This window comes from Pipistrellus kuhlii, unplaced genomic scaffold (assembly GCF_014108245.1).
Source record: "Pipistrellus kuhlii isolate mPipKuh1 unplaced genomic scaffold, mPipKuh1.p scaffold_m20_p_8, whole genome shotgun sequence".
In the NCBI taxonomy this organism is placed as follows: domain Eukaryota; kingdom Metazoa; phylum Chordata; class Mammalia; order Chiroptera; family Vespertilionidae; genus Pipistrellus; species Pipistrellus kuhlii.
The window spans coordinates 30,481,039-30,502,538 of NW_023425584.1; the positions used below are offsets into that span (position 1 = coordinate 30,481,039).

Here is a 21,500-nt window from a genome sequence, read left to right on the forward strand (position 1 = left end):
ATCATATGGTTGTGTTTGTGTTAGAATTCAAGTTTTAAAAGTTTAAAAACCAGTAAAGTAATATATATATATATATATATATTTATTTATAAAGGGTAATATGCTAATTAGACCAGACATCCTTCTGAACACCCTTCCGGATGAAGCTGGGCTGTCCCGTGTGCCTGCAGGTAGATGAGGGAAGCCAGCCTGGGTCCCGGGTGCCAGAGGGAAGCTGGTGCTGGCAGCCAAAGGAAGGAAGGCTTACGCTTGCACGAATTTTGTACATCGGGCCTCTAATATATATATGATTTTTAAACCTGGTCTCATATATATATACATTGATAACTTCCTTTTGTGTGTCTCAGAGTCTGCCTGGCTAGATCTCTCGCCGATGACGTAGAGTGGGGTTGGGGTTAGTCATCTGAACTTGTGTTTCCTTTTATTTTTCCCATTCCAAACTTAGTGAATTGTTTGAAGTTGAAACTTAACCTTTTTTTAATTTTTATTATTTTTAAGCATCCTAGTTGGCTACTGAGACTATCAGTATTCTTTCAAGTTTTGAAGCAGGGTTTCAAGCAAATTCTGAAAATTACTGTGTGAGATCCAGCCCATTTAGAGCAATACAAAGAGGCGCAAAGGTGTGCTGGCACTGATGCCATTTCCCCGAAGGCTTGTCTGATTTCATCATTCACACTTCACCTTTTTTTTTTACTCCAAGGTGACTTTTAATTCCACCCTTCTTTTATGCACAGTAGCTCACTCCGATGTCAGCATCATCTCCAGGGGTATCCTGCACATCTGGTTTGTAGCAGCTACATTCTCTCTCTTCTTTGGGAAGTAGAGGCAGTTTGTGGAAGTCCAGTCCCTGTTCCCTGCAGTTAACAGGGCTATTTCTGATCTTGGTCAATCTGCAGACCCTGACTTACCGGTACGTATGACCCTGAGTTATTAAAAACACCCTCCCGAGGCCTGCCTGGGTTATGTAATAGGGCCATGAGGCTGTACCAGGGACGCTGTGTTCAGAGCTGAGAACAGAGATCTGGTTTCCCAAATAACTAACAGTGTGGGAGGGAAGATGAACTCAGCCGCTGAGCTGTGGGGCACCATCTTGACCAGGACTTAGAATTACATTTCAAAGGGAGATACAGCGTGTTTCCAAATCGCCCCACTTCCTTTTATGCCTTTTAGTCTTTCTTCTATTTTTCGCAAGATAGAAAGTGCCATCCCTTTCTTGATCCAGCTGTAGAGAATCTGACCTCAAGCCTTGAAGGTCAGTCATGGGTAGCCTTGGCAAAGTAAAATCTGAGAGAGCATCATGCCTTCCAAGGCCCGAGGGACACTGGGAGGGAGGAGGCTTTACTCTTCTGAGACTAAATCATGATGTCCATGTGGAAAATCATAGCAAACCCGGAAGCCACCCAGGTCTCATCCAGCTTCCCATTTTACAGATGGGGAAACTGATGCCTCTAGCAGGCATATGAGTGACTCGGGGTTACCAGCTGAGCAGTGGTGGAGGGAGGGCTGGATCCCAAACCAAAGCCTGTGTGAGGGCAGAGGCCATGCGGCCCATCCAGTGCGTTCTCTTCAGCAGCTGGCACAGTGCCTGGTCCATGGGAGGGCTCCATCAGTATCTGTGGAAGGAAAGAAGGAATGTAATGCCTCTCCCTCCACATCAGCCTGGTGGCCTTCCCCTCCTGCTGAGACTTGACTAAATTTATCCTCAGAAAAGCCCCCCTCCCCCTACTCCAGGCCAGGAGCTGGCATTGATGTCACAGGGCACGGCCCCCGGAGAGGCCCCTGCCCATCCATCACCACCAGCCTGGCCTGGGCTGGGGCCAGAGTGGGACTACAGTATGGCCACTTTGGGGGGCGGTCCTAGTTGTTACAAAGATCTTTCCAGTTCATTTCTGCTTCAAGATCAATCTCTAGACCAGTTAACGGAAGAAAAGTGACTGCTTGGTTGCAGTAGAAAAAACGCTTAAATATTAATAAAGATTGGTTTAGAAAAAAAAAAAAAAAGTTGTGGATGTTGAAGAGGGATCCAGAAAGGTCTTGGAGCCCCAGGCTTGAGGATGGGGCTCCAGCTGCAAAAACCTCTGGTCTCAGCTTGGCCAAGCTAAGCAAATGTCATCACCCGGGACTGCCCCTCTATTTATGCCCAAGACTTTGTAAGATTCTGCAGTTGGGAGAGGGCAGATTCAGAAGAGAGAAAAGTAATACACACTGCCTTTTCGCAGGTCGTTGGCTCTCAGCCACGGGGAGTGTCGTTTGCCTTTGCCTTTGGGGACAGCTCCGGGTCTGGGACTGCCCGGGCTCTACAAGCTGCATGGCCAGTTAGTTGTGCTTCTGGAGCGCGCGGCCTTGGAGAATCCAGTCCCAGAAGGAGCCGGAAGAAGAGAGAGGGGAGGGGGGTGTTTTGGCAGGTCAGGGGGGTTGCCACCTGCCAGGCTCCCGCGAGCCAGGGGCCGGAGCTACTCGGTCCCACGGCGGGCGCAGGGGTCGCCCTGGAGCGCCCGAGTCCCCAGCCCTGCGCACCTGCTGGGCCCCGCGGCCCGGAGCGGCGGGCGGGGGGCTGCGCGCACAGGTGGCCGCGATTGGTGGGCGGGGCCGGGTGACGTCACGGGCTCCGGTCCCGGCGGCAGAAATAGGGCAGCCTCGGCGGCGGCGGCGGCACAGCAGCGGGCAGCGGAGGCTCGGGGAGCTGGAGCCGCCACAACCTCCGGAGCGCCCGGGACCCGCCAACATCCACCGAGACCGGCCGAGCGCGGAGCCGGGGCGCCGCTGCCGCTGCCGTCGCCGCCGCCGCGGGGCGCTCCCGGGAGCTGGAGTCCGGCCACCTGCCTGGTCCTTCCTTCGGCCCCGGCCGCTTCAGGTACGCGGGAGCGAGCGGGGAGGGCGACCAGCCGCCGCCAGCAGCGCCGGGAGGCACCCCGTCCGTCGGGGTCCCTGCGCCCGCGGGTCTGCGTCTTCTTCCTGCAGGGCCCGGAGCGGGCGCTTGCTGGTCCTCCGGCCGGTGGTGCCGGAGAGCCAAGTTTGCCCGCCTGGCGGGCGGCGGGCACGGGAGCACGGGACTCGGGCTTGGCTGGGCTACCCCGGCGGGGGTGGGGGGCAGGACTCGGGGTAAAAAGGCTGTGGCGCCGGGACTTGGGGCCCTCGTCTGCTGGGAGGACCGGAGTGATCTGGGGGCGCAGAACAGTGGGGGCCGAGCCCGCCGCCCGCGCGGGCCCGAGACCCTGCAGGCGCCGCTCTGGGGCTCAGGACCCCTAGCGGCCTCGGCGAGCCAGGCGAGCGGCGGCCCTTGGGCTCGGACCCATGCCCTTGGCCCCGTGCTCACTCCCCCACCCTCCCTCCAGCTTTGCGGGGAAACTTGCGTCTCCTCGCTGCATGCAGCTCAAGGGCCCGCTCAACTCGCCGGGCTCTCACTCCCCGAGCTCCGAGCTCCCCGCATCTGGACTGAGCGCGGGGCCGGCGCGGGAGGCCGGGGCGGACGGACCGGGACCGGAGGCGGCGGCCCTGGGCAGCCTGCAGCGCCCGTTCTGCGGGGCTGGTCGCAGGTCCGAGCGCGCAGCAGTGTCCCGATCTGGGGAGTCACTAGGGAGCATTTTGTTTCGGGGGCGCCCAGGCAGGGGAGCTTGGTCCTCAGGGACCTCGCGCTGTGGGTGACCTCCGCCTCTCTCTGCGCTAGCGAAGGAAGCCCGGTCCAAGTTTCGGGGGGACTAGGCTCCGCCAGGCAGAACGCCCCTCTTTGGGCGCGTGTCGGTCGCCTCTCGAGTTTGGGGTGGGAGCCGCGCGAGCCTTTGCGACCCCCTTCAGCTAGCACAGGGCCTGCCACCTGAGGACTTCTGCACCTTCCGCCCTGGAAAGGGCAGAGAGCCGCTGCAAGCAGTGGGGTTTCTCTCCGTGCCCGGCACGCGGCGAGCGCCCGTGCGGCGTGTCCGCCCGCGGGAAGTGCCTGGGGCCGGCGGATGGAGTCCCGCCTGGCCTGTGTCCTCGCCGGGAGAGCTGGTCCCCAGGAGCTGTCCAGGCTCGCTGACTCCTGATCACTGTCCCCGCATTGATGAATAGCGCTTCCGCAGCCTCTCCGCCTCTCCCCTCTAGGTGTCGCTTCCGCCGAGGTTTCTGGCGAGTGAAAGGAGAGCCAGGAGCTCGGGTCTGAAACCGTGGTCTGTTTGTTGCAAGGCTGTGTGTGCTCCAGGAGCCGTACTAGACGGGCCCCCCAGATACAAGCATCCATCCACATTGTGTGTCAAAGAGAAATAGAATTCCAAGAGGAGGTGGCATGGCAACTACTGATTAGTGCCCCAGAAATGGGCTTATGTTACAATCTGTGAGAGAAATTCTGACTTTTCTCAAAAGTCCCTATTTTTCTACCATCAGGCTTGAGGGAAAGCCAAAGCTGACTTTTCACAGTGTCCTCATAATCCCGGAGTGGCCCGAAACCAGCTCCGGCTCTGGGCAGTGGCCGGGTGGAGGGCTCACCTAGGAAGCAGATGGTCAAGGGAATACGTGGTGTGGCTTATAGGACGCGAGAGCCGCAGCAGCCCTCATGCAGGAGCTCAAACGGGAGACCTGAACCAATGCCACAGGGCCCATGATGTCTGCTTCTCGTCTGAGTTTCGTAAGCAGACACTGCAGCATCTCTAGACCATTTTTGTTTAGACACACTCAGTGGAATCTTCATTTTCTTCCCAGCCCAGGGGAAAAGACAGCCCTCCACCCCGAAGACAGACCGAAATAGTCATTGATGTGATCTATTAAAATTGCCCATTAAAAAGTTGTCCCAGTGGCTTCTGCTCTCTTTGAATTTTATGACCACCCCCAGTTTTCATTAATCCCAGGAAGGCTCTTATTGCTCCAGAGAGGGGCAGCTCGTTCTGGCCAGCGGGAGAACCTCTGTCCCTTTGGTTGTACCTGGGGGTGGGTGAGAGAGGGGTAGGCTGGATGTTCTTACCTTGATAATCAGTCTTACTCAGGATTCTTTTCTGTCTACTAAAGGCTGCAGCATTTTTTAAAAAGTAATCTTCATGTTGCATTCTTTTGTTGGACTTAACACTATATTCCAGAACCTGGAATTGAATAGTCAAGATTTCCTAAAAATGTACCTTAATTCTTACTTTGCACTTTTGGACATTTCTCTTCAGACTCAACCTCCTGGTGTTGCTTATTTGTGGTCAATTGTATGCTTGCTAACTTAATGAAAATTAGGTAGTTATTTCAAGAACATGTCTTCCCTTACATTTTCTCTCTCAATGCACAACACAAGGCATGGAACGTCAAATAAAACAGAATTACAGTTGAAAGAAGATGTACTTTAAGAGGTATAATCTGAATGTTGGAAGGATGAGGGTTACTGGAAGTTGTGTGTGTGTGTATGGGTGTGTGTGTGTGTGTGTGAGAAGCTTAATAGTAAAAAAGAATGCTATAGATTAGCATATACATTGTGTACAGACTAATTTAGGCATCTAATTTATTAATTGTTGGGACAAATCAACCAAAGATACAGAGTAGGAATTAATAGAAAGTACAACATAAGTTAATTATGGTTTGTGGCACGGTTAGCTTGACATATTTCCATACTTAATTTCCTGGGTTGGTATTTCAGGGACTTTCTTTTTTCCTAAAACACTCACAAGTTAAAACCAGGGTCCTAAACCTTCCAACAGAAATTAAAACATAGCCTCCTGGTTTTAGGCTGGGGTTTGAGTGGATTTTATTTCCCTTTTACACTGGGCAGACATGCAGAAGAGGACTGCAGGGTTTGGTGGTCCCCAGTGGGTGTCTGTTTGCTGATTGCCAACATCTCAGATATAAAACGCAATGCACCTCAGTAACTGGCTGGAACATACAGATTTTCAGTGGGAAAGGTTGGACGCGCCTGCGCCTCAGGGTCACAGACCTTACCAGCGCTCTTCAAGGTGGGGTGGTGTCGCTTGGTTCTGCCAAACTATGGTCACAATTTTTGGTCCTGTCGTTACAAAGAGAAGCCATTTCCATGTGGCTAATCTATATGTCTGCTTTGGTAATGTTACTGTATTTGGTGAGAGAGAGAGAGAGAGAGAGAGAGAGAGAGAGAGAGAGAGAGAGAGAGAGAGAGAGAGAGAGAGAGAGAGAGAGAGAGAGAGAGAGAGAGAGAGAGAGAGAGAGAGAGAGAGAGAGATCACGAACAGTCTCCTGAAAAGCTTTGATGGCCAGAATTTCCCCTTTTCTCAATCAGGGCTGCTTCCCACCGGAGAAAAGAAGTTTGTATTAAACCTGCCAGTTTAACGCTGGTGCTTCTTCCTCTCTGGCCTCTGACCCTGGACTATAAAGACAGCTTACATTCTGCCCTGTGTTCTCTGGTGGGGCGGATTTGGAATTGACATCCTCACACCAATGGCTCCCTACTGTGTCGTATTTTTCAACTTTCTCCACAAAGCCAGTCAAAATTTACAATGTTACAATGTACAACTTTGTAGTGCCCCATAATTTTATATACAAATAAACAAGAGAACCAGCATAACATTATATTATGAAACCAGAAAATCTCGTGGTTTTTTTTTTTTTTGTTTTTTTTTTTTACAAGGATCAGGCAGAAGCCCTAGTGGTAGATGCACTAAAAAATAGCAAAATCAGCCAATCCAAACAGAAGGCAAACATATTCCATATGTGAGTTTGTGACGAGGTAAGAAAGCATTTACGGAGACCTGGGTTTTGGTCTTGGTCTGGCGTGGCGTCACACGGGCGTGAGTTCCTCAGCTCCCTGGGCTCTGGTGCTCTGTCTGCACAGCAGACAGCTGGCCCCTGGCTCCCCTGAGTGGGGGGAAAGGGAGGCACAGGAGGGAAACCTTGGAGGATGCAATGAATGACTTCCCTTGGAAACGTGATGTCTTAAATATCAGGGATTGTGTTTTGTGAGTTGTTTGAAAAGGTGGTGCCTGCTCTTTCCTGAGGATGATCTTGGGTAGGTTTTTAATAATCCCAGCACTCTAGCATGGACGGAATGGCGTTTATAAACCCGAATTGATCTCAGGAGGAACTCTAGGTTGCACAAAGAGGGTTTGCGACCTTATTGATGGTACCTTCCCATGTCTGGAACCGGGAGATTCTTTTATTCCCTTCTGTCTGAAGGCCAGTAGGGCTACCTGCATGTGAGGAGTAATGTGTCAACAGGTCACCTCCCCCAGAGTGACTGTCTTCGCCATGCTGGTGTGCCCACGAACTGAGGGGCATCCTTGGTGCCTGGCAGTCGGTGCATCATCATGTGGTTTCTTCTTGGTCAGTAATGACAGCAGTGGGAGCTGAGAGCCAGCCGAGTGGTCCCCTCTGGGGGGTGGGGTCTGGGAGGGGAGCAGGATGGCTTTCCCTCGCCCTGCTCCTCTGGTCTTGGTTGGACCCCTGAAAGCTGGAGGAGAGCAGCTCTTGGCAGCCTTTTGAGGAAAGGGAGGGTTGGGGCTCAAGGTCCCTTTTCACATCATGTGAAAAACAGCAGTTTGTCAAAATAAAATATTGCTAAGTATTGAGTGGCAGCAGAGGATGGGGGTTAAGAGCATAGATATCGAGCCCAGCTGCCTGGCTCGAAGTCCCATTTCTATCACTTATTTGCCACATGGCCATAGCAGGGGACTCACCTTTCTGGGACCTGCCTACCCTGTCATCTGCCTAGGGGATACTTATTGCCCTCCTCACAGGATAGAAAAGAGGGCTATGCATGTAAAGCATTTAGGACAGTGCCTGAGATATAGTAATCCTATATAACAAAAGCCTAATATGCTAAGTGTCTGGTCATCGGTTGGGCTGTGCAACCAATCAAAGCATAATATGCTAATGATATGCTCAACAGCTCACTATGATGTACACTGACCACTAGGGGGCAGACAGTTGATTGGCTGACCAGTCGCTATGATGTGTACTGACCACCAGGAGGCAGATGCTCCAACCAGTAGGTTAGCTTGCTGCTGGGTCTGGATGATCAGGATTGAGCACGATCAGACAGACATGCCCTGGAGCCCTCCCACAGTCCCTCCCCAACTGACCAACCTTCTGCATCTCTCCCTGGCTTTGATTGTGCACTGGTCAGGTCCCTTAGAGTGGTCTGCACTCTCTTGCAATATGGGATCCCTTGGGACATGTCAGAGAACTGATTTCGATCCTACAGCAGAATGACCAGTTGCTATGACATGCACTGACCACCAGGGGGCAGACACTCAATGCAGGAGCTGCCCCATCATGGTCAGTGTGCTCCCACAGGGGAAGCACTGCTCAGCCAGAAGCTGGGCTCACAGCTGGTGAGCTCAGCGGCAGTGGTGGGAGCCTCTCCCACCTCCAAGGCAATTTGGGTTTATAAATGCTAAGGCTGTCTGACTGACAGTGTAGGCCTAAGCTGTCAGTCAGACATCCCCAAGGGCTTCGAGAGGGCACAGGCTGGGCTGAGAGACCCCCCACCTCGAGTGCACAAATTTCGTGCACTGGGCCTCTAGTTGCTATATACGTGTGAACTAAATAGTAATACTTGGTTATTAGACAGATCATCAAAATTGACTTACACCCAATATTAATTCTTTTTTTATGAACTGAACTGTCATAAAGCTTGAGTTGTAAATTTTTAGGCTGTTGCTGCTATAAATGTAATGAATTGTCACTCACCCAGAGAACAGAATGACACACCTACCATGCAAATGAAGGTTGATCTAGTGGTAGTGGACCTGAGCTCAGCTTTACAAAGAAGCTGCCTCGGAATGTTTCAGGAGTTGGCCTGGCTCCCGTGTTCTCCTGTATTCAAATAAAATCTCCCAGGACCTCCATACAAACCAGATGAATCCAGGGACAAGCCCAGGTGTGACAGGGCTGAGCTCCAGCTTCCCAAAACACAGAACAGCTGGCTCAAAGCCAGAGGTCAGGCTGCATACTCCTAAGGGAAGTGATTTGCGGCTTGCCAAAATAGCAATTAAAATGAGTGGATTTTATTTTGATGCCACCCATTAATAATAAAACATCCAACATAACTGGTCTTGGATTACCAGGCAAGTTGAAAACTAAATTTTGTGGCTTGGACATTTCCTAACTCCTGGAACTGACAGCTGGACATTAACCAGAATAAGTCTTGATGGCCTCGCTTTTTTCCATTTATTTGGGCTGGGAGGCATGAGGAGGGAGAAAAGACCTTCCCTGTGTGTGCTCAGCCCAGCAGCACAATTGCTGAGTGTGGGTAAGTAGGGGAGGATGAATAAAAGAGAGTGGGAAGCAATGTCTTTCTAGTTCTAGCTTGAGTTACGTTGCTGGTTTTTTAAAAAATATTCCCCAAATCCAGCAACTGATTTCGGCAGTGTCTGGGACATGGCTCTGTGTTCAGAAGAGAATAATTTATGGGCAATAGGGAGTCGTCCTGTTTAGTTTTAGAAAAACTGGTTGCAGTTCGGAAAAGAAATTTCTATTCCCCCCCACCCCCGCCCCCGCCCCCGAGTGTGATGTTCCCTCCTCCCCAGCTCTGGAGGAACCCCCGGGCCCCAGCTAGAGTGCTGGATGGGGTGTGCGGAGTGGGTGGCAGCCAAAGCCACACCTTTCCACTCACCTCTGCCTCCCTCAGAGTGCAGAGCCGGGGCCGAAGGGGGCGCGGCTGTGACCTTCACGCTACACTTACCTGACACCTGGACGGTTGCCCTCGTAGCTCCAGCTTTGCCAACAGATGTGGAAGATGAGCAGCTGGAGGAACAGATGTAGGAGTAGGAACCCGTGGACTCTTTTTAATTTAAGAAGACACCTTCCCTTACAAGACAGTCATAACTTGTAACCTTGCCTTTTCATGGAGCCGTGTTACCTGCCCACACGTTTCAGCCTGCTTCTCCTTCCCGGGGGCATTTCTGTCTCAGGCTGGGGACGTGCAGCCAATCTGGAGAGGCAGCTCTATCTGGGTGCGGGAAGCCGCCAAAGGAAACCTGGAACGTGGCAGGAGTGTGTGTGTTGGAGCCCTGGTGACCATATGGCACCTCTGACGCCCCTTGTTTGAGGTCAGAGTCCTCCAAAGTTGTTGTCTTTGGGGGTGGACCGGGGTGGACGCCTCCAGCGGGCTGTACTGTCCCTCAGGCAGCTAATCCTTTTTGACTGGGGCGCCTTCGCCGGACCAGCCCTACGCCAGGTCCCAGGGGCTGCTGGCCTCCAAGGCACTCTGTGTCTCTTCATCTCCCAGCCAGGATCAAGATGCAGTGTGGACCACATGCAATTAGGCACTAAATTGTCTGGTGCTCACAGAAATCAATAACCCCTAAAGCTCCCGGGGTAAGAGTTGTAAACACTGCATCGTGCGTTCTATCTTGCTCTGTGTCTGAGGGATACTGAAATTGAGGTCCGAATATGTTCATAGTAGAAACGCTTAAAAAAAAACAAAAAACAACAACAACAACAAAACCAAAAAAACGACAGCTACTTGTGTGAGTGGACTCGTCTGTGTCCTGGTCCCCTTTAGTGCAATGCCCAGCACATGGCAGGGAGTGGGATCTTTATTGTAGCTGATCCTTAGTTTTTTTTTCCAACCAGGTAATTCTGTGATTACTTTGAATTGCCCATGTCTTGTCTTCTGGGACTTTAGACCATTTATCACAGGAGCCTCAGGAAAAACCTTAACAGTGATTGAAATCCCATTACCCATGGGCTGCTTGGATTCTGCTGCAAAAATGATTGGTCTTGAAATGAAAATATTGGACCTTATAATTATATTTTGAAGTTTGTAGACTGAGATATCGGCTGCACACGGGCTGCCCCGGGCTTACCATGATTCCTCATCAGCATTTATAGAGCGAACTGCTCTCTGAGGACAACGAGGCACAGGTGCATGGTGGCCTCACGAAGGGCCCAGCTTTGTCACCTGGCCTGTTCTTATGGACGTAGTGGTAGGTGGCCTTTCGGGTGGCCTTCCACAGAGCAGCTAGCATTGATAGAGCTCCTACTGTGCGCTTGACACTGACTCCTTCCATCCTCACAGCAGCCCTCTGAGGTATATATTATTGACTCTGTTTTAAAGAGGAGTAAAGCAAGGCTCAGAAGCCATATAACTTCTCCACAGTAGAACGGAAAAGCTGTTGCTAGGATCTAACTCAAGCTTATCTGATTGTGGAGTACAAATGCTAACTATCCCATGACTTGCTTGCACTTTGTAACACTTAATTCTAAGCCCTTGCCGTTTTCTCAACAGACTCACCAAAATGAAACCAGGACACGTTTGGCTGCGTCTGGCACTGCTCGGGGCCAGCCTGCGGGCTGCGCTGGGATGGACCGACCCAGGAACCGGCCGAGGCCTGAGCCGGGGCTCGGAGGAGTCGCAGGCAAAGGTAAGGTCACTTAGCAGCGGACCTGACATTGCACACTGGTTGCTGTTCGGTATCTGACCTACCCCCTCACTTGTACCTTAGATCGGTTAGATTGCAGTGTGAATTTCAGCTGGTCCCCTTCTAGGTAGTGGACAGAAGAAGCAACGTGTGTTGCTACGGACAGAAGGCGTACATCACGCTGTAAGTAACGGTGTGAATCTCTCCAACACCGAAAATGCATTCCAAAACCCAGCTGGAGCTGCAAGGTTTGACTTCCACAAAGAACACCTCCAGAGAACCGCCTTCGGTATATTCAATAAAACCCAGAAAATGCAGACTCATGGGTGGAGCACACCCCCTGTGAGTGAATGAAGCCTTTTAATTATAAAATAGATCCTAAGAGCAATGGACTCCCTTTCGGGTCCACAGATAAAAAGGAGCACGCCGAGAGAGAACTGGCAGGTGGAGGTCCTCCGGGAGGCCGCCTTAATGAACAGATGAGAGTGATTAATGGCACGCGAGGTGTGTATAAATGCTTCTAAAGTGCTCGGAAAACTTGTTCTCCGACGCCTCCCCGGAGAGTCTGATATACTGCTAATTGCTTGGTGAACTTGCTCTTAAGTAATGAAGAGGATTCATGAACTACACCTCACCCTGCTCAGGTAGCAGGCCTCATGAATGTGGGGCTCCTGGGGGACCCAGCTTTTCTGCAGAAAAGGTTTTGTGTGTGCTGAGCTTTAAGAAACGACTTTCAAAACCCCCTTGGGGTTTTCCCTGTGATGCAGCGAATACTGCATCTCCTCTGAGAGCAGCTCAGGGCTCCTGCACTTCCGTTGCCATCCTCCACGCACACCCTCCCCCAACCCCCCGTTTCCCTCTGTGCGCATTTCCTGTCCTGTGGGATGAGAGAAAAATTACCTCAAAAAGTCAACACTGCCGAGCAACGGGACACAGTGTAGGGTTGGATTGATGCATTTATTTGATCAAATGATACGATTTCTCTTTCATTATTACTTAATTGTAATGCTGTCCCGAACCTATGGGGCCTTAATCTTCAGGGAGCTTCAGAAGTGATTTGCAGCACACTCTTCCCGCTGAAGTTAGCGAGGCTTCCTTTTGCGGTGAGCAGATGATTAAACAGAAAGACTATCTCTCCCATCTACATCCAGGTAGGATGCAACTTAATGCTCTTTGGAGAGAGTCTGGAGGCTGACTTGCTGGGGAGCACAGTGTCCTGGAATGGCTTAATCATTGTTCTCGAATCCAGGGAGAGAAACGATCATCTAAATCTTACAAATGTACCGTGGCATATTTAATAGCAAAGTAAACAGGCAAACACGTAGGTTGCTTACTTAGACTGCTTGCTGTTGGGGCTCGCTGGCCCACGGCTTCACATCACTTCTTTCATGTAAAGTGGTCTCGTCGATAAAGGTGGGATTAGGATGAAGGTACATTGAGGACAAGTTAATATCAATTTAGTGTCTCTCTATCTTAGCTGATACCCTGTGCACCAACAAGAAAGAGCAGCCTCTGCTCGTCCTGAGGAAGGAGGCTTTTCTGGTTGGGGGTGTGGTTTTGCTCTTCTTCTCCCCCCATTAGGCTAGAGTCCAGGAGATGCCATGGTCTTCCAGGTCCAGGGATTTGTTTTTCTAATCCTCACCCGAGGATATGATGCTTTTATTGATTTGAGAGAAAGGGAGAGGGAGACAAAGAAAGAGAAAGAGAGACATCAATGTGGGAGAGAGACATCAATTAGATGCCTCCTGTGTGTACTGAAACCAGGGACCGAGTCCACAACCTTTTGGTGCATGGGACAAAGGCTCCAGCCCACCAAGCCACCTGGCAGGGTGCCAGTTCCAGGAATCTTGTTGCTTCCAGAAAAGGAAGTGATGCCTCTGCAGACTCTTCCTGCAGGTGCAACTGCATCGATCCAATGCTCTTCACTGTAGATGAAGTTTTGCAAAGGGTTGTCACTTCTACTCATGGAGTCTGCTTATAGCGATGGTTAAATGAGCTGCTGATGATGTGAAGGGCCCAGGACAAAGGACCGCCTCAGTACATGTGTAGACAGAGACAGGACATTTGTAACTGCTGAGTTTGCTGACCTTGGTCACACCTTATGCACGCACCCCCCTAACCCCTCTTATCACCAGGGTCTTCTTGCTCAGGGGGCTGTTCCTTCTTTCCACATGCTGGAATCATCCCCTTTTCTGAGGCTCAGCTCTGGCGCTCACCTTTTATCCAGAACCTTCTTTGACCACTTTTGGTTACATCTGATCTTTTCCTCTGAACTCCTAGTCTTTGCTACCTTTTCTCCCACCCCTCCCATAGATGAAGCCTATCTCATTTATCTTTCTCTACCTCACAGTGTCTGATCATTTTAAGAGCAAAATAGAAGCTCAGTGTGCTTCTGAGCCAATCAATATTTTTCAACATTTTGGTAGTAGTCATGTGCTTTCCAAATCCCTATTAGACCACCTGGTACTAAGTGCACAGCGGGTTCCTTTCCAGTGGAGACACCAATGGTCTCCCCAGCAGCCTGCCAGCCAAGCCAGGCTTGTACCTTATCCGCATCCAAGCAAGTCCCTGTTATAGGTTCTGGATAGTTTTTTTCTTCTTTGAGTTGTAGCTATTAACATATCCATAACTCACTGCCCAAACCACATGAAACTCCTCTAGCAGTTTCCTCAGACAGTCTTATTTTCTGGAAGAATAAAAACCAACAGAGTTTCTTGAGACTCACCAAATAAACCTAAAGAGTTTCAGGAACTAAATGGTAAAATGTTTCTGTGTGTGTTTCTTCCCGAGAGTAGTCATTTACAAAACATCCATTCGCTTACGATTTTTAAAGTACTTGGGAAGCATTAGTAAGATTTGATTTGCCTTTAAAGTTATTGTACCAATTAGTTGAGTGACCTAAGGGTAAGTAAGAATTAAATGACCAGCCCATGTGTGTTCCTACATTTCTAAAGCAATTACAGCAAATGCGAATTTTGTTAAATTGTTTTACGAACAAAGACTGAAGTTGACGTAGCTTCAAGGAGTTTGCCATTTTACAAACAAAGATTAAAAAGAAATGCAGCTGGGTGGAGTTGCTCTTTAAAAAGGGTTGAGTGGCAGAATGGCCTAGAATACTAATGCAATTCCGAATTCAGAAGAAATAATTCTGAGAGATACCACTTATTGAAGTTCTGAAATAGTTATACTTTTCCCTTCCCACTATGCTCTGGCTAATATAGAAACAGTAGGACAATCACTGTTGGTAGAATTTTATATTTGGGGGGAACCAGGAAAATGAGAAGTGATGTGGTGGCAGCACCAGGAACTCTCCCCCCACTTTGGGCCCTGGATGCTGTGTCCCCCCCCTACTCACTGGGCTCTGGGATTGCATGGTGGCCATTGCACAGCCGTATGCATCCTTCATGTGTCTTACTGAACTCCTTCAGAATTGCTCTTCCTCCTGTTTTCTAGTCCTGCATAACTGGATAACTAGACAACTGGACACAGTCATGTTGGCTCCTATGGAAACCGTTAGCTTTGTAAGCCTCAGTGCCTACGGGCCAGAGATGTGCTTGGAGGTCAGACACCGCGTGTTTTTGATCTGTGCAAATTCTCATGGGAAGTCTTGGAGCAAGAACTGTGTCCAGTGATGTCTGAAATAAGGGTGACTCCCTTGCTTCCTAACCCCAAGGGCCAGCCTAGGAAAGCCCCACTCTCCCTGGCTGACTGGCCCTTTTCCCTTTTTCACAAGACTGTGCTCACAGGCACCCCGGCCTCTGAGAGGATGGCTCCTCATTGCAGAGCCCTTACCTGCTCCGGCTTCTCCTATGTTGGGTAGGCTTTCGGGAGGATTTGGGCTGCTAAGACTGGGCATTAATTAAAAAAAAAAAAAAAAAGTTTTTCTTAAAGTGTCATTGTGACTGAATCTAAGGCAATCCTTCCCAGTCCTTTCCGGTATTGTGCTCCCCCCTCCCCTCCTCTCTCCTGGCCCTTCCATTGATACCTCTGCTCACTCTGCCCCTTGCTTTGTGGGCTTGGTCCTCCCGGTGGACAGACAGGTCCAGGCTGGATGCTGGGCGTTTTCTCTGCTTCGCCTGCAGCACAGGCCTGCATGTATCTCTCCTGTGTGTCCCTGACATCACACTTCCTAAACGCTCACTGTTGCCAAACCTAGCATTTGACGGGCTTTCAAAGAAAATGAGGGACAAAGTGTCTCAGCAAGAGGCACCGGGTTTTTTTGTTTTTTTTTTACGGGTGCCTGCACCCCTTCACAGGGAACAGGACGTCTACTGCAAGTGGGGTGTGGGCAGCCTCTTCTCTGGGCTTGAACACTCAGCGTGGCTCTCTGCTGTCAGAGGGTGTGGGTTTTAGCTCTTCAGGTGACATTGGGAGAGCACGACCTGGCACCTGCAGGTGTGTGGGCAAATCCATGATTTTCAAGGTGAAAGAAGGTGGCACATGCTCCAAGTTCATGGGGCTGTTGGATGAGCTGGTTCCCACCCAACTTGGCGTGGGCTGTGGCCTGTCCCCGCACCCTTGGAGCTTCTGTGAGCTTGTGAACAGCCAGGGGGCCTGTCAGTGCAGAGGCTGACGCAGTAGATCGGGGCTGGGCCTGACATTCTCATTTCTCAGGAGCTCCGCGTGATGCCGCGACTCCCAGTCCCAGGGCAGCTGGGCAGAAAGGTTTCAGAGGCGTCCTCCCCCGCACCCCCTACACACACCCAAGGAGGAGCATCCGGCTGGTGACTCAGCCTGGCCTTTGCCAGCTCCTGCCAACACGACGGTGCTGACTGCTGTCAGGAAGGAAAGAGCAGCGTGCACGCTGCAGTGGTGCCAGGAGATAACCGGGCGTGGGACGGGCGTGGGGGCCAGAGACAGGTAGGTGAGGGGAAAGGTGAATTTAAGTTGCCTGGGTCTGGAGTCATTCTCACCTATTTTCAAGCACGCGGGTGGAGAGAGATACTTAAGTCTCTGATCCCAGCGCTCCTCCTTGGTTTGTTTGTAGGTGATTTAAATCCGGAGGGTCCGCCCACCACCACCTCCATGGCACTCTTTCCGATGTCCTGTCCCAGTCTCTGTCCCCCGGGCCCACCCAGGCTGTTTGGGGGAGCTCCGCTGCCTGGCTGGTGTTCTGTTCGGAGCTCTTGCTCTCTGTCCTTGGATGGAGGGAGTGGCTGTCTCTGTCCTCTGGGCTGGATTTCTCCTCACCCGCCTCTCCCGGGGAGCCTTTTGCTCTGTACGGGCGGCCGCACTGCCCTTTTATCGATAGTATTTTGAGATTATAGGTGACAGAGTTTTAATTGGCTCTGAGAAGTTCAATGCCCCGGGAAAATGAATATTGATGAGTTCACAGGGAACTATTATTTTTCCCCTCTCTACTTAGCATTTACTCATCTAACTATTCAGGTCTTTGCTGCTGAAGAAGCTGTGCCCCGTGAGGACACTGCTCACCCCGTGATCAGGACAGCAGGCCCGGGGTTGTGAAGGGGGCTCTGATTTCCATGTTGGGGGAGTCGGCAGCATCAGGTCTGCCAGGCCCCATCCCCTGCCTGATTTATTCTCCATGACCTATAGGCTATCTCTCCTGCTTCCCATGTAGAGAGAAGTAAATGCTTTTTGCTGGTGTCGGACAGGATGTCACAGGCCTCATGTAGGCAGGCCTCCTTCTTCCCTCCCAGGGCCTTCGTCCTTCTGCCTTCACTGCTGTGGCTTCTGCTCTGAGCTCCTGGCCCTGCCTGTCTCCACCCCCTGGGAGGCGGAGGGCACTGGTTCCAGCCACGCTGGGCGTGGGGTGCGGTGGGCCTTGTCCTGGAGCAGGCGGCCCCTGAGGGAGCTGCAGTGGGGGCCAGGCCATGCTGTGGGGAGGACGTGTGTCCCAGTGGCTGAGAAGCTGTCTGTCCATTGAGCCTACCCTCCCTCTTGATTGGTGACCACACACATTTGCATTTTGGCTCCAGGCATTCCCTTGAAGCAGGAAGACATGGATTAAGGAAATCCCCATCTCTTTCTTCATGGGGTCCTGGCTCCAACAGCTTTTGGGGGATTGCATGGGGAGAGGTTATCCAAAGAACATGTAAACATACACTGGTATGCATAACCCATGGACACAGACTACAGGGCAGTGAAGGCCTGGGGTAGGGCAGGAGCTGGGTGGAGGGGGGCAATGTAGGGGGAAATGAGGGACATCTGTATTAGTGTCAGTAATTAAAAAAGAAAAAAAAAAGTGAAACTTGAGCATTCTCTTTTAACACTTCATCTTGATGGGGCTGCCCGCCAGCTGACCCCGGAGACAGACAGTTCCTAGCCCCATGCTGTGCTCAGATATTTCAAGGACTATAGTGACATTCAGAAAACAAAATTAACTTCATTTCAGTTTAATTTTAAAATGTGTTCTGACAGCACTTCGGGGCTTAGTAGGGAGTGGTGTCCCAGAATCCTGCCACGAGTGGATCGCCACGAGCAGAGACAAGGGCGCAGTCTCGGCGGGACTGGGGGAAGGGGCAGCCAGCGGTCTGCCTGGCGCTTCGTCCTCCTCTCTAAGGGAAGGTGCCGCACAGTCACGTTATGAGGCGCCGTCCCTGAGGATCTGATCGGACAGGCTGGTGGGTGGGGGTGAGGAGATGGAGGAGAGCTCTGAGGTATGGCAGTGAAGTCAGTGAGTGAGTATTACTGCCCGAAGACGGCCGTGGAGCTGGGAGTGGCACGGGGTGTGTGTAAGTTCTAGTGATCCGCCTGTTATAGGGCTGGCTTTCTCTCTGCCGTCAGAGGAAAGCCTGTTCATCCTTTCACCCGCTCCCAAACTTGGAAGATGGCCCGGGGGTAGGGTGGGGGGCGGGGGGGGGGGTGGTGGGGAGATCCAAGCAGAGACCCCAAGCCCTGGAGGAACCTTCTAACTCTCATGGCAGCCCATCAAAACCCGGCTTATTGCAGGACCAGACCACAGGATTGTGGCTGAGGCTCTGCATTCCGGTCTAGCCTGGCCCAAGGGAGGTCTGTGCACCTGAGCCACTCCCTTCCCTGTCCGGACCTCTTCTCCGGGGCCTGGGCCTCTGCAGCCGGCCTGCTTTTCTGACAACACACCTGGCCCCACGCAGGCTGAGAGGCCTCGGTGCTCCCGGCGGCTTGGCTGGCTGGATGGGCAGCTCCTGGCCAGGACAGCCTAATGCAGGCAGTTCTGGGGTCTGTCCACCCCCCCCCCCCATCTCCTAACCAAACCCTGTATGTTCCATGTTCCTGCTTTCTCCTCTAGAATATTTGTTGTTGTTTTAAAACCCCATAGTTGGTGTTCCCTTCTGGGGCTGCCTGTCTGCACTGGCTCCTAAGAAGCCTCAGCCCTGCCTCTGTCTCAGGGGCCTTGAGTCAGAGGCTCTAACCTGTGCCTTTTCTTGCCAGCTGTGTGCTGAGGGCCGTGACCTTCAGGTAAGCGATGAGTAAAATGCAGATGATCACGGCACTGCTGTCAGAGCTGTCATGAGGACTGAGATGGCACCTGTGCTTCCTGGCACCGAGCACCTGCTCAGACTGTGGCAGTGGGAGCTGTAATCTCAGAGCCCCTCTGTGTACTCTCCCTCCCCACAGCCTGGCGTGTCCCTCTCCCTCCCCATGGCCTGGCGTGTCCCTCTCCCTCCCCACGGCCTGGCGTGTCCCTCTCCCTCCCCATGGCCTGGCGTGTCCCTCTCCCTCCCCACGGCCTGGCGTGTCCCTCTCCCTCCCCACGGCCTGGCGTGTCCCTCTCCCTCCCCACGGCCTGGCGTGTCCCTCTCCCTCCCCACGGCCTGGCGTGTCCCTCTCCCTCCCCACGGCCTGGCGTGTCCCTCTCCCTCCCCTCGGCCTGGCGTGTCCCTCTCCCTCCCCACGGCCTGGCGTGTCCCCCTGGGCCATGGCCCTTGCCACTCCGTGTTTAGCAGGCAGCTCTGGGGGTGGGAGGGCGCTCTCCCTGGTGGAAAGGTAAGTCTCCCGGTGTGAGCTCCCCCGGCACCCAGGGTCCGGGAGAGCTTGGTACAAAGTAGGACGTTCCTATATCTGTCAGGTGAGGGAATGAGTCAGCGACCTTTTATTATTCGTTTTGGCATCATGTGGGAATTTGGACAAGGTGACTAGAGTCTCTAGGACTCCTTACAAAAGAAATCCCAGGAGAGAGTCAGCTGACTGTCTTTGGTTTCTACTTATAATGGGATCTTGTCACCGTTTCAGATCTTTGCACCGTCCTTACTGAGTCAGAGGAAGCTGAGAGAGCCCTATCGGTTGTGTGTGCGGGCGGGAGCAGAGTCCTCCACTCAGTGGCTGTGCCTTCCTAGAGTGGTCCCTGGGGCCCACGGGGCCCCAGCTGTCCCTTCTGTGACCCCAGCATCACCGAGGCAGGCACACCCGAACCCCGCCAACAGGGAACCTGAGAAGGAAATGTAAGGTCAGACAAACGCAGACTTTCGTGCTCAGGATATTCCGTCAGCAGACACAGTCTGTGGCTCCGGGGAGGGTGGCCGCCAGCTGTCCCAGCGAAGGGAGGAAGCGCCGAGGGCGATGGGGACAGAGTTCTCTTTGGAGACGTCGTTACCCAGGAGTAAGGCTTCTGAGGGCTGCTCCCGACAGTCATCGTAGGGCAATTGGATTGAAAGCGTGTCTAAGCTGTCCTATCCTGTAAAGCCCGCGCTCCGGATAAAGAAAGCAGAACTCTTCCTATTTACTTCCCCTTCTGGCCTTGCACGGAAAGCGTGCTCAGAAACTTTCTCTGTCGGAACGACCTCGGGCTTCTGTGCTTCTGCTGATGCCACATTTTGTGCATCGGCTCGGGGAAGTGGACTTCCTGTGGGCACCTGGGCGACGTCAGGTGGGAGAGGCCTGCCAGGCGGTGCTCTCACTGGAGGGCTTCTCCCCCTCCCCTCCGCTCTGCTGTTTGGCTGTTACACACGCGGCTGTTTCCACTTCAGCATTTGGCTGTGGAGAAGGGGGTTTTCTGCCTCGTGTTTGGGTGTTCATCCCCTGGCCGCATAGCTCGGGGGTATGTCCTTACGTCCCAAATCAAAGACCTTCTCAGGACATCATTTACCTACTGAGCATGGGTTTCTGGGTCCTGGATTGTCTGAGCCAACAGGACTGTCTGATGGACTTAAATCTCAGTCATCAACAGTATCCACTGAGCACCCAGCACTGTGCTTGGCCCTGGGCCAAGTCATTGACAAGAAAGAGGATTTATGATTCCATTCTGGGGGCTTGAAGACCAGCGGGACCTGGGGATGGGGGGGGGGGGGAGGACTGAGAGGTAGATGGAGCAATCTTCTGTTGCTGAAGGAATCTGAGTTAGCAGAAGGAATTTACACACCTCTGTCGATTGTTACTCTTTTCTAACCTGTGTATTGTGATTCAATTAAGCTCTCAACCTCAGCCTAACAGAAATTCAGTCTGTTTATAGGCTAATGAAGGAGGAAGCTGCTCGTGCCTGCCTGGGGGTTCTCCCCTCTTTCCCCCCTTCCCTGTCCCACAGCAGGATGGATGCTTGTCTCACAGGCCAGGCTCTTGCTTTTAGACCCTCCTTGGGCTAGGTGTCCGTCCTTGTCCACTGGCTGTCCCAAGGGGTTTGGTTACTTTTAGGAATGGGAACACTTCTATGGCCATGCTGATTAGAACAAAATCCTCTGTGCTTCATGGAAATGCGTAATAAAATGTAAACCTGACCTCGTTCACAACAGCCATCCCTGCGGTGCAGGAAGCATTGGTCACGAGCTGATCCACGGGAAGTCCCTGCACGCAGGCTGGATCTCATCGTGTAACCGCAGGCTGGAAAAGGCGCAAGCAGAGCTTTAGGAGATCAGCGGTGTGCTCACACTCGGTGAGCCGTGAACACCGGAGAAAGCGCATTTGGCTACGTACGGTGTGGGCCAAACCGTGGGTGGCGTGAGTTTAGAGCAGAGGGACACTGGGTGGAAGCGGGGCTCAGGGAGGCCCTCAGGGAGGTGGAGGGCCTTGGAGAGGGTGGGGGAGAGCTGGGTGGGCACAGTATGGAAGTGTAGGCATAGGCTGGAATAGGACCATATCTTGTGGGAGGAAAAAGGAGAAGAGACTGGTGGGCTGGTTGTCCAGGCTGCTGGCAAAGTGAGCCGGCTGGGACCCCTGATGGCCAGGAGCAGACTCGCCTCCCGATGTGCCCATGAGGAAGGGGTACCCTGAGCCCAGGGATTTCCTGGAGCCGACAGCCAGCTGCGGGTGGGCCCAGGGCTTCGAGCATCAGGCAGCCGCTGTCCT

The 21,500-nt window shown here is 52.4% G+C and overlaps 1 protein-coding gene across 1 annotated transcript in view; it reads left to right on the plus strand.

The window, feature by feature from the left end:
• Nucleotides 1–2,598: 2,598 nt before the first annotated feature.
• The window catches only part of FSTL4 (follistatin like 4), a 296,460-nt gene continuing 277,558 nt past the window's right edge, over nucleotides 2,599–21,500 (plus strand). The window contains exons 1-2 of the mRNA XM_036424598.2: nucleotides 2,599–2,854; nucleotides 11,147–11,282. Of these exons, the coding sequence (XP_036280491.1) occupies nucleotides 11,157–11,282 (126 nt within the window). The 5' untranslated portion in view covers nucleotides 2,599–2,854; nucleotides 11,147–11,156. The remainder of the gene's footprint in view (nucleotides 2,855–11,146; nucleotides 11,283–21,500) is intronic.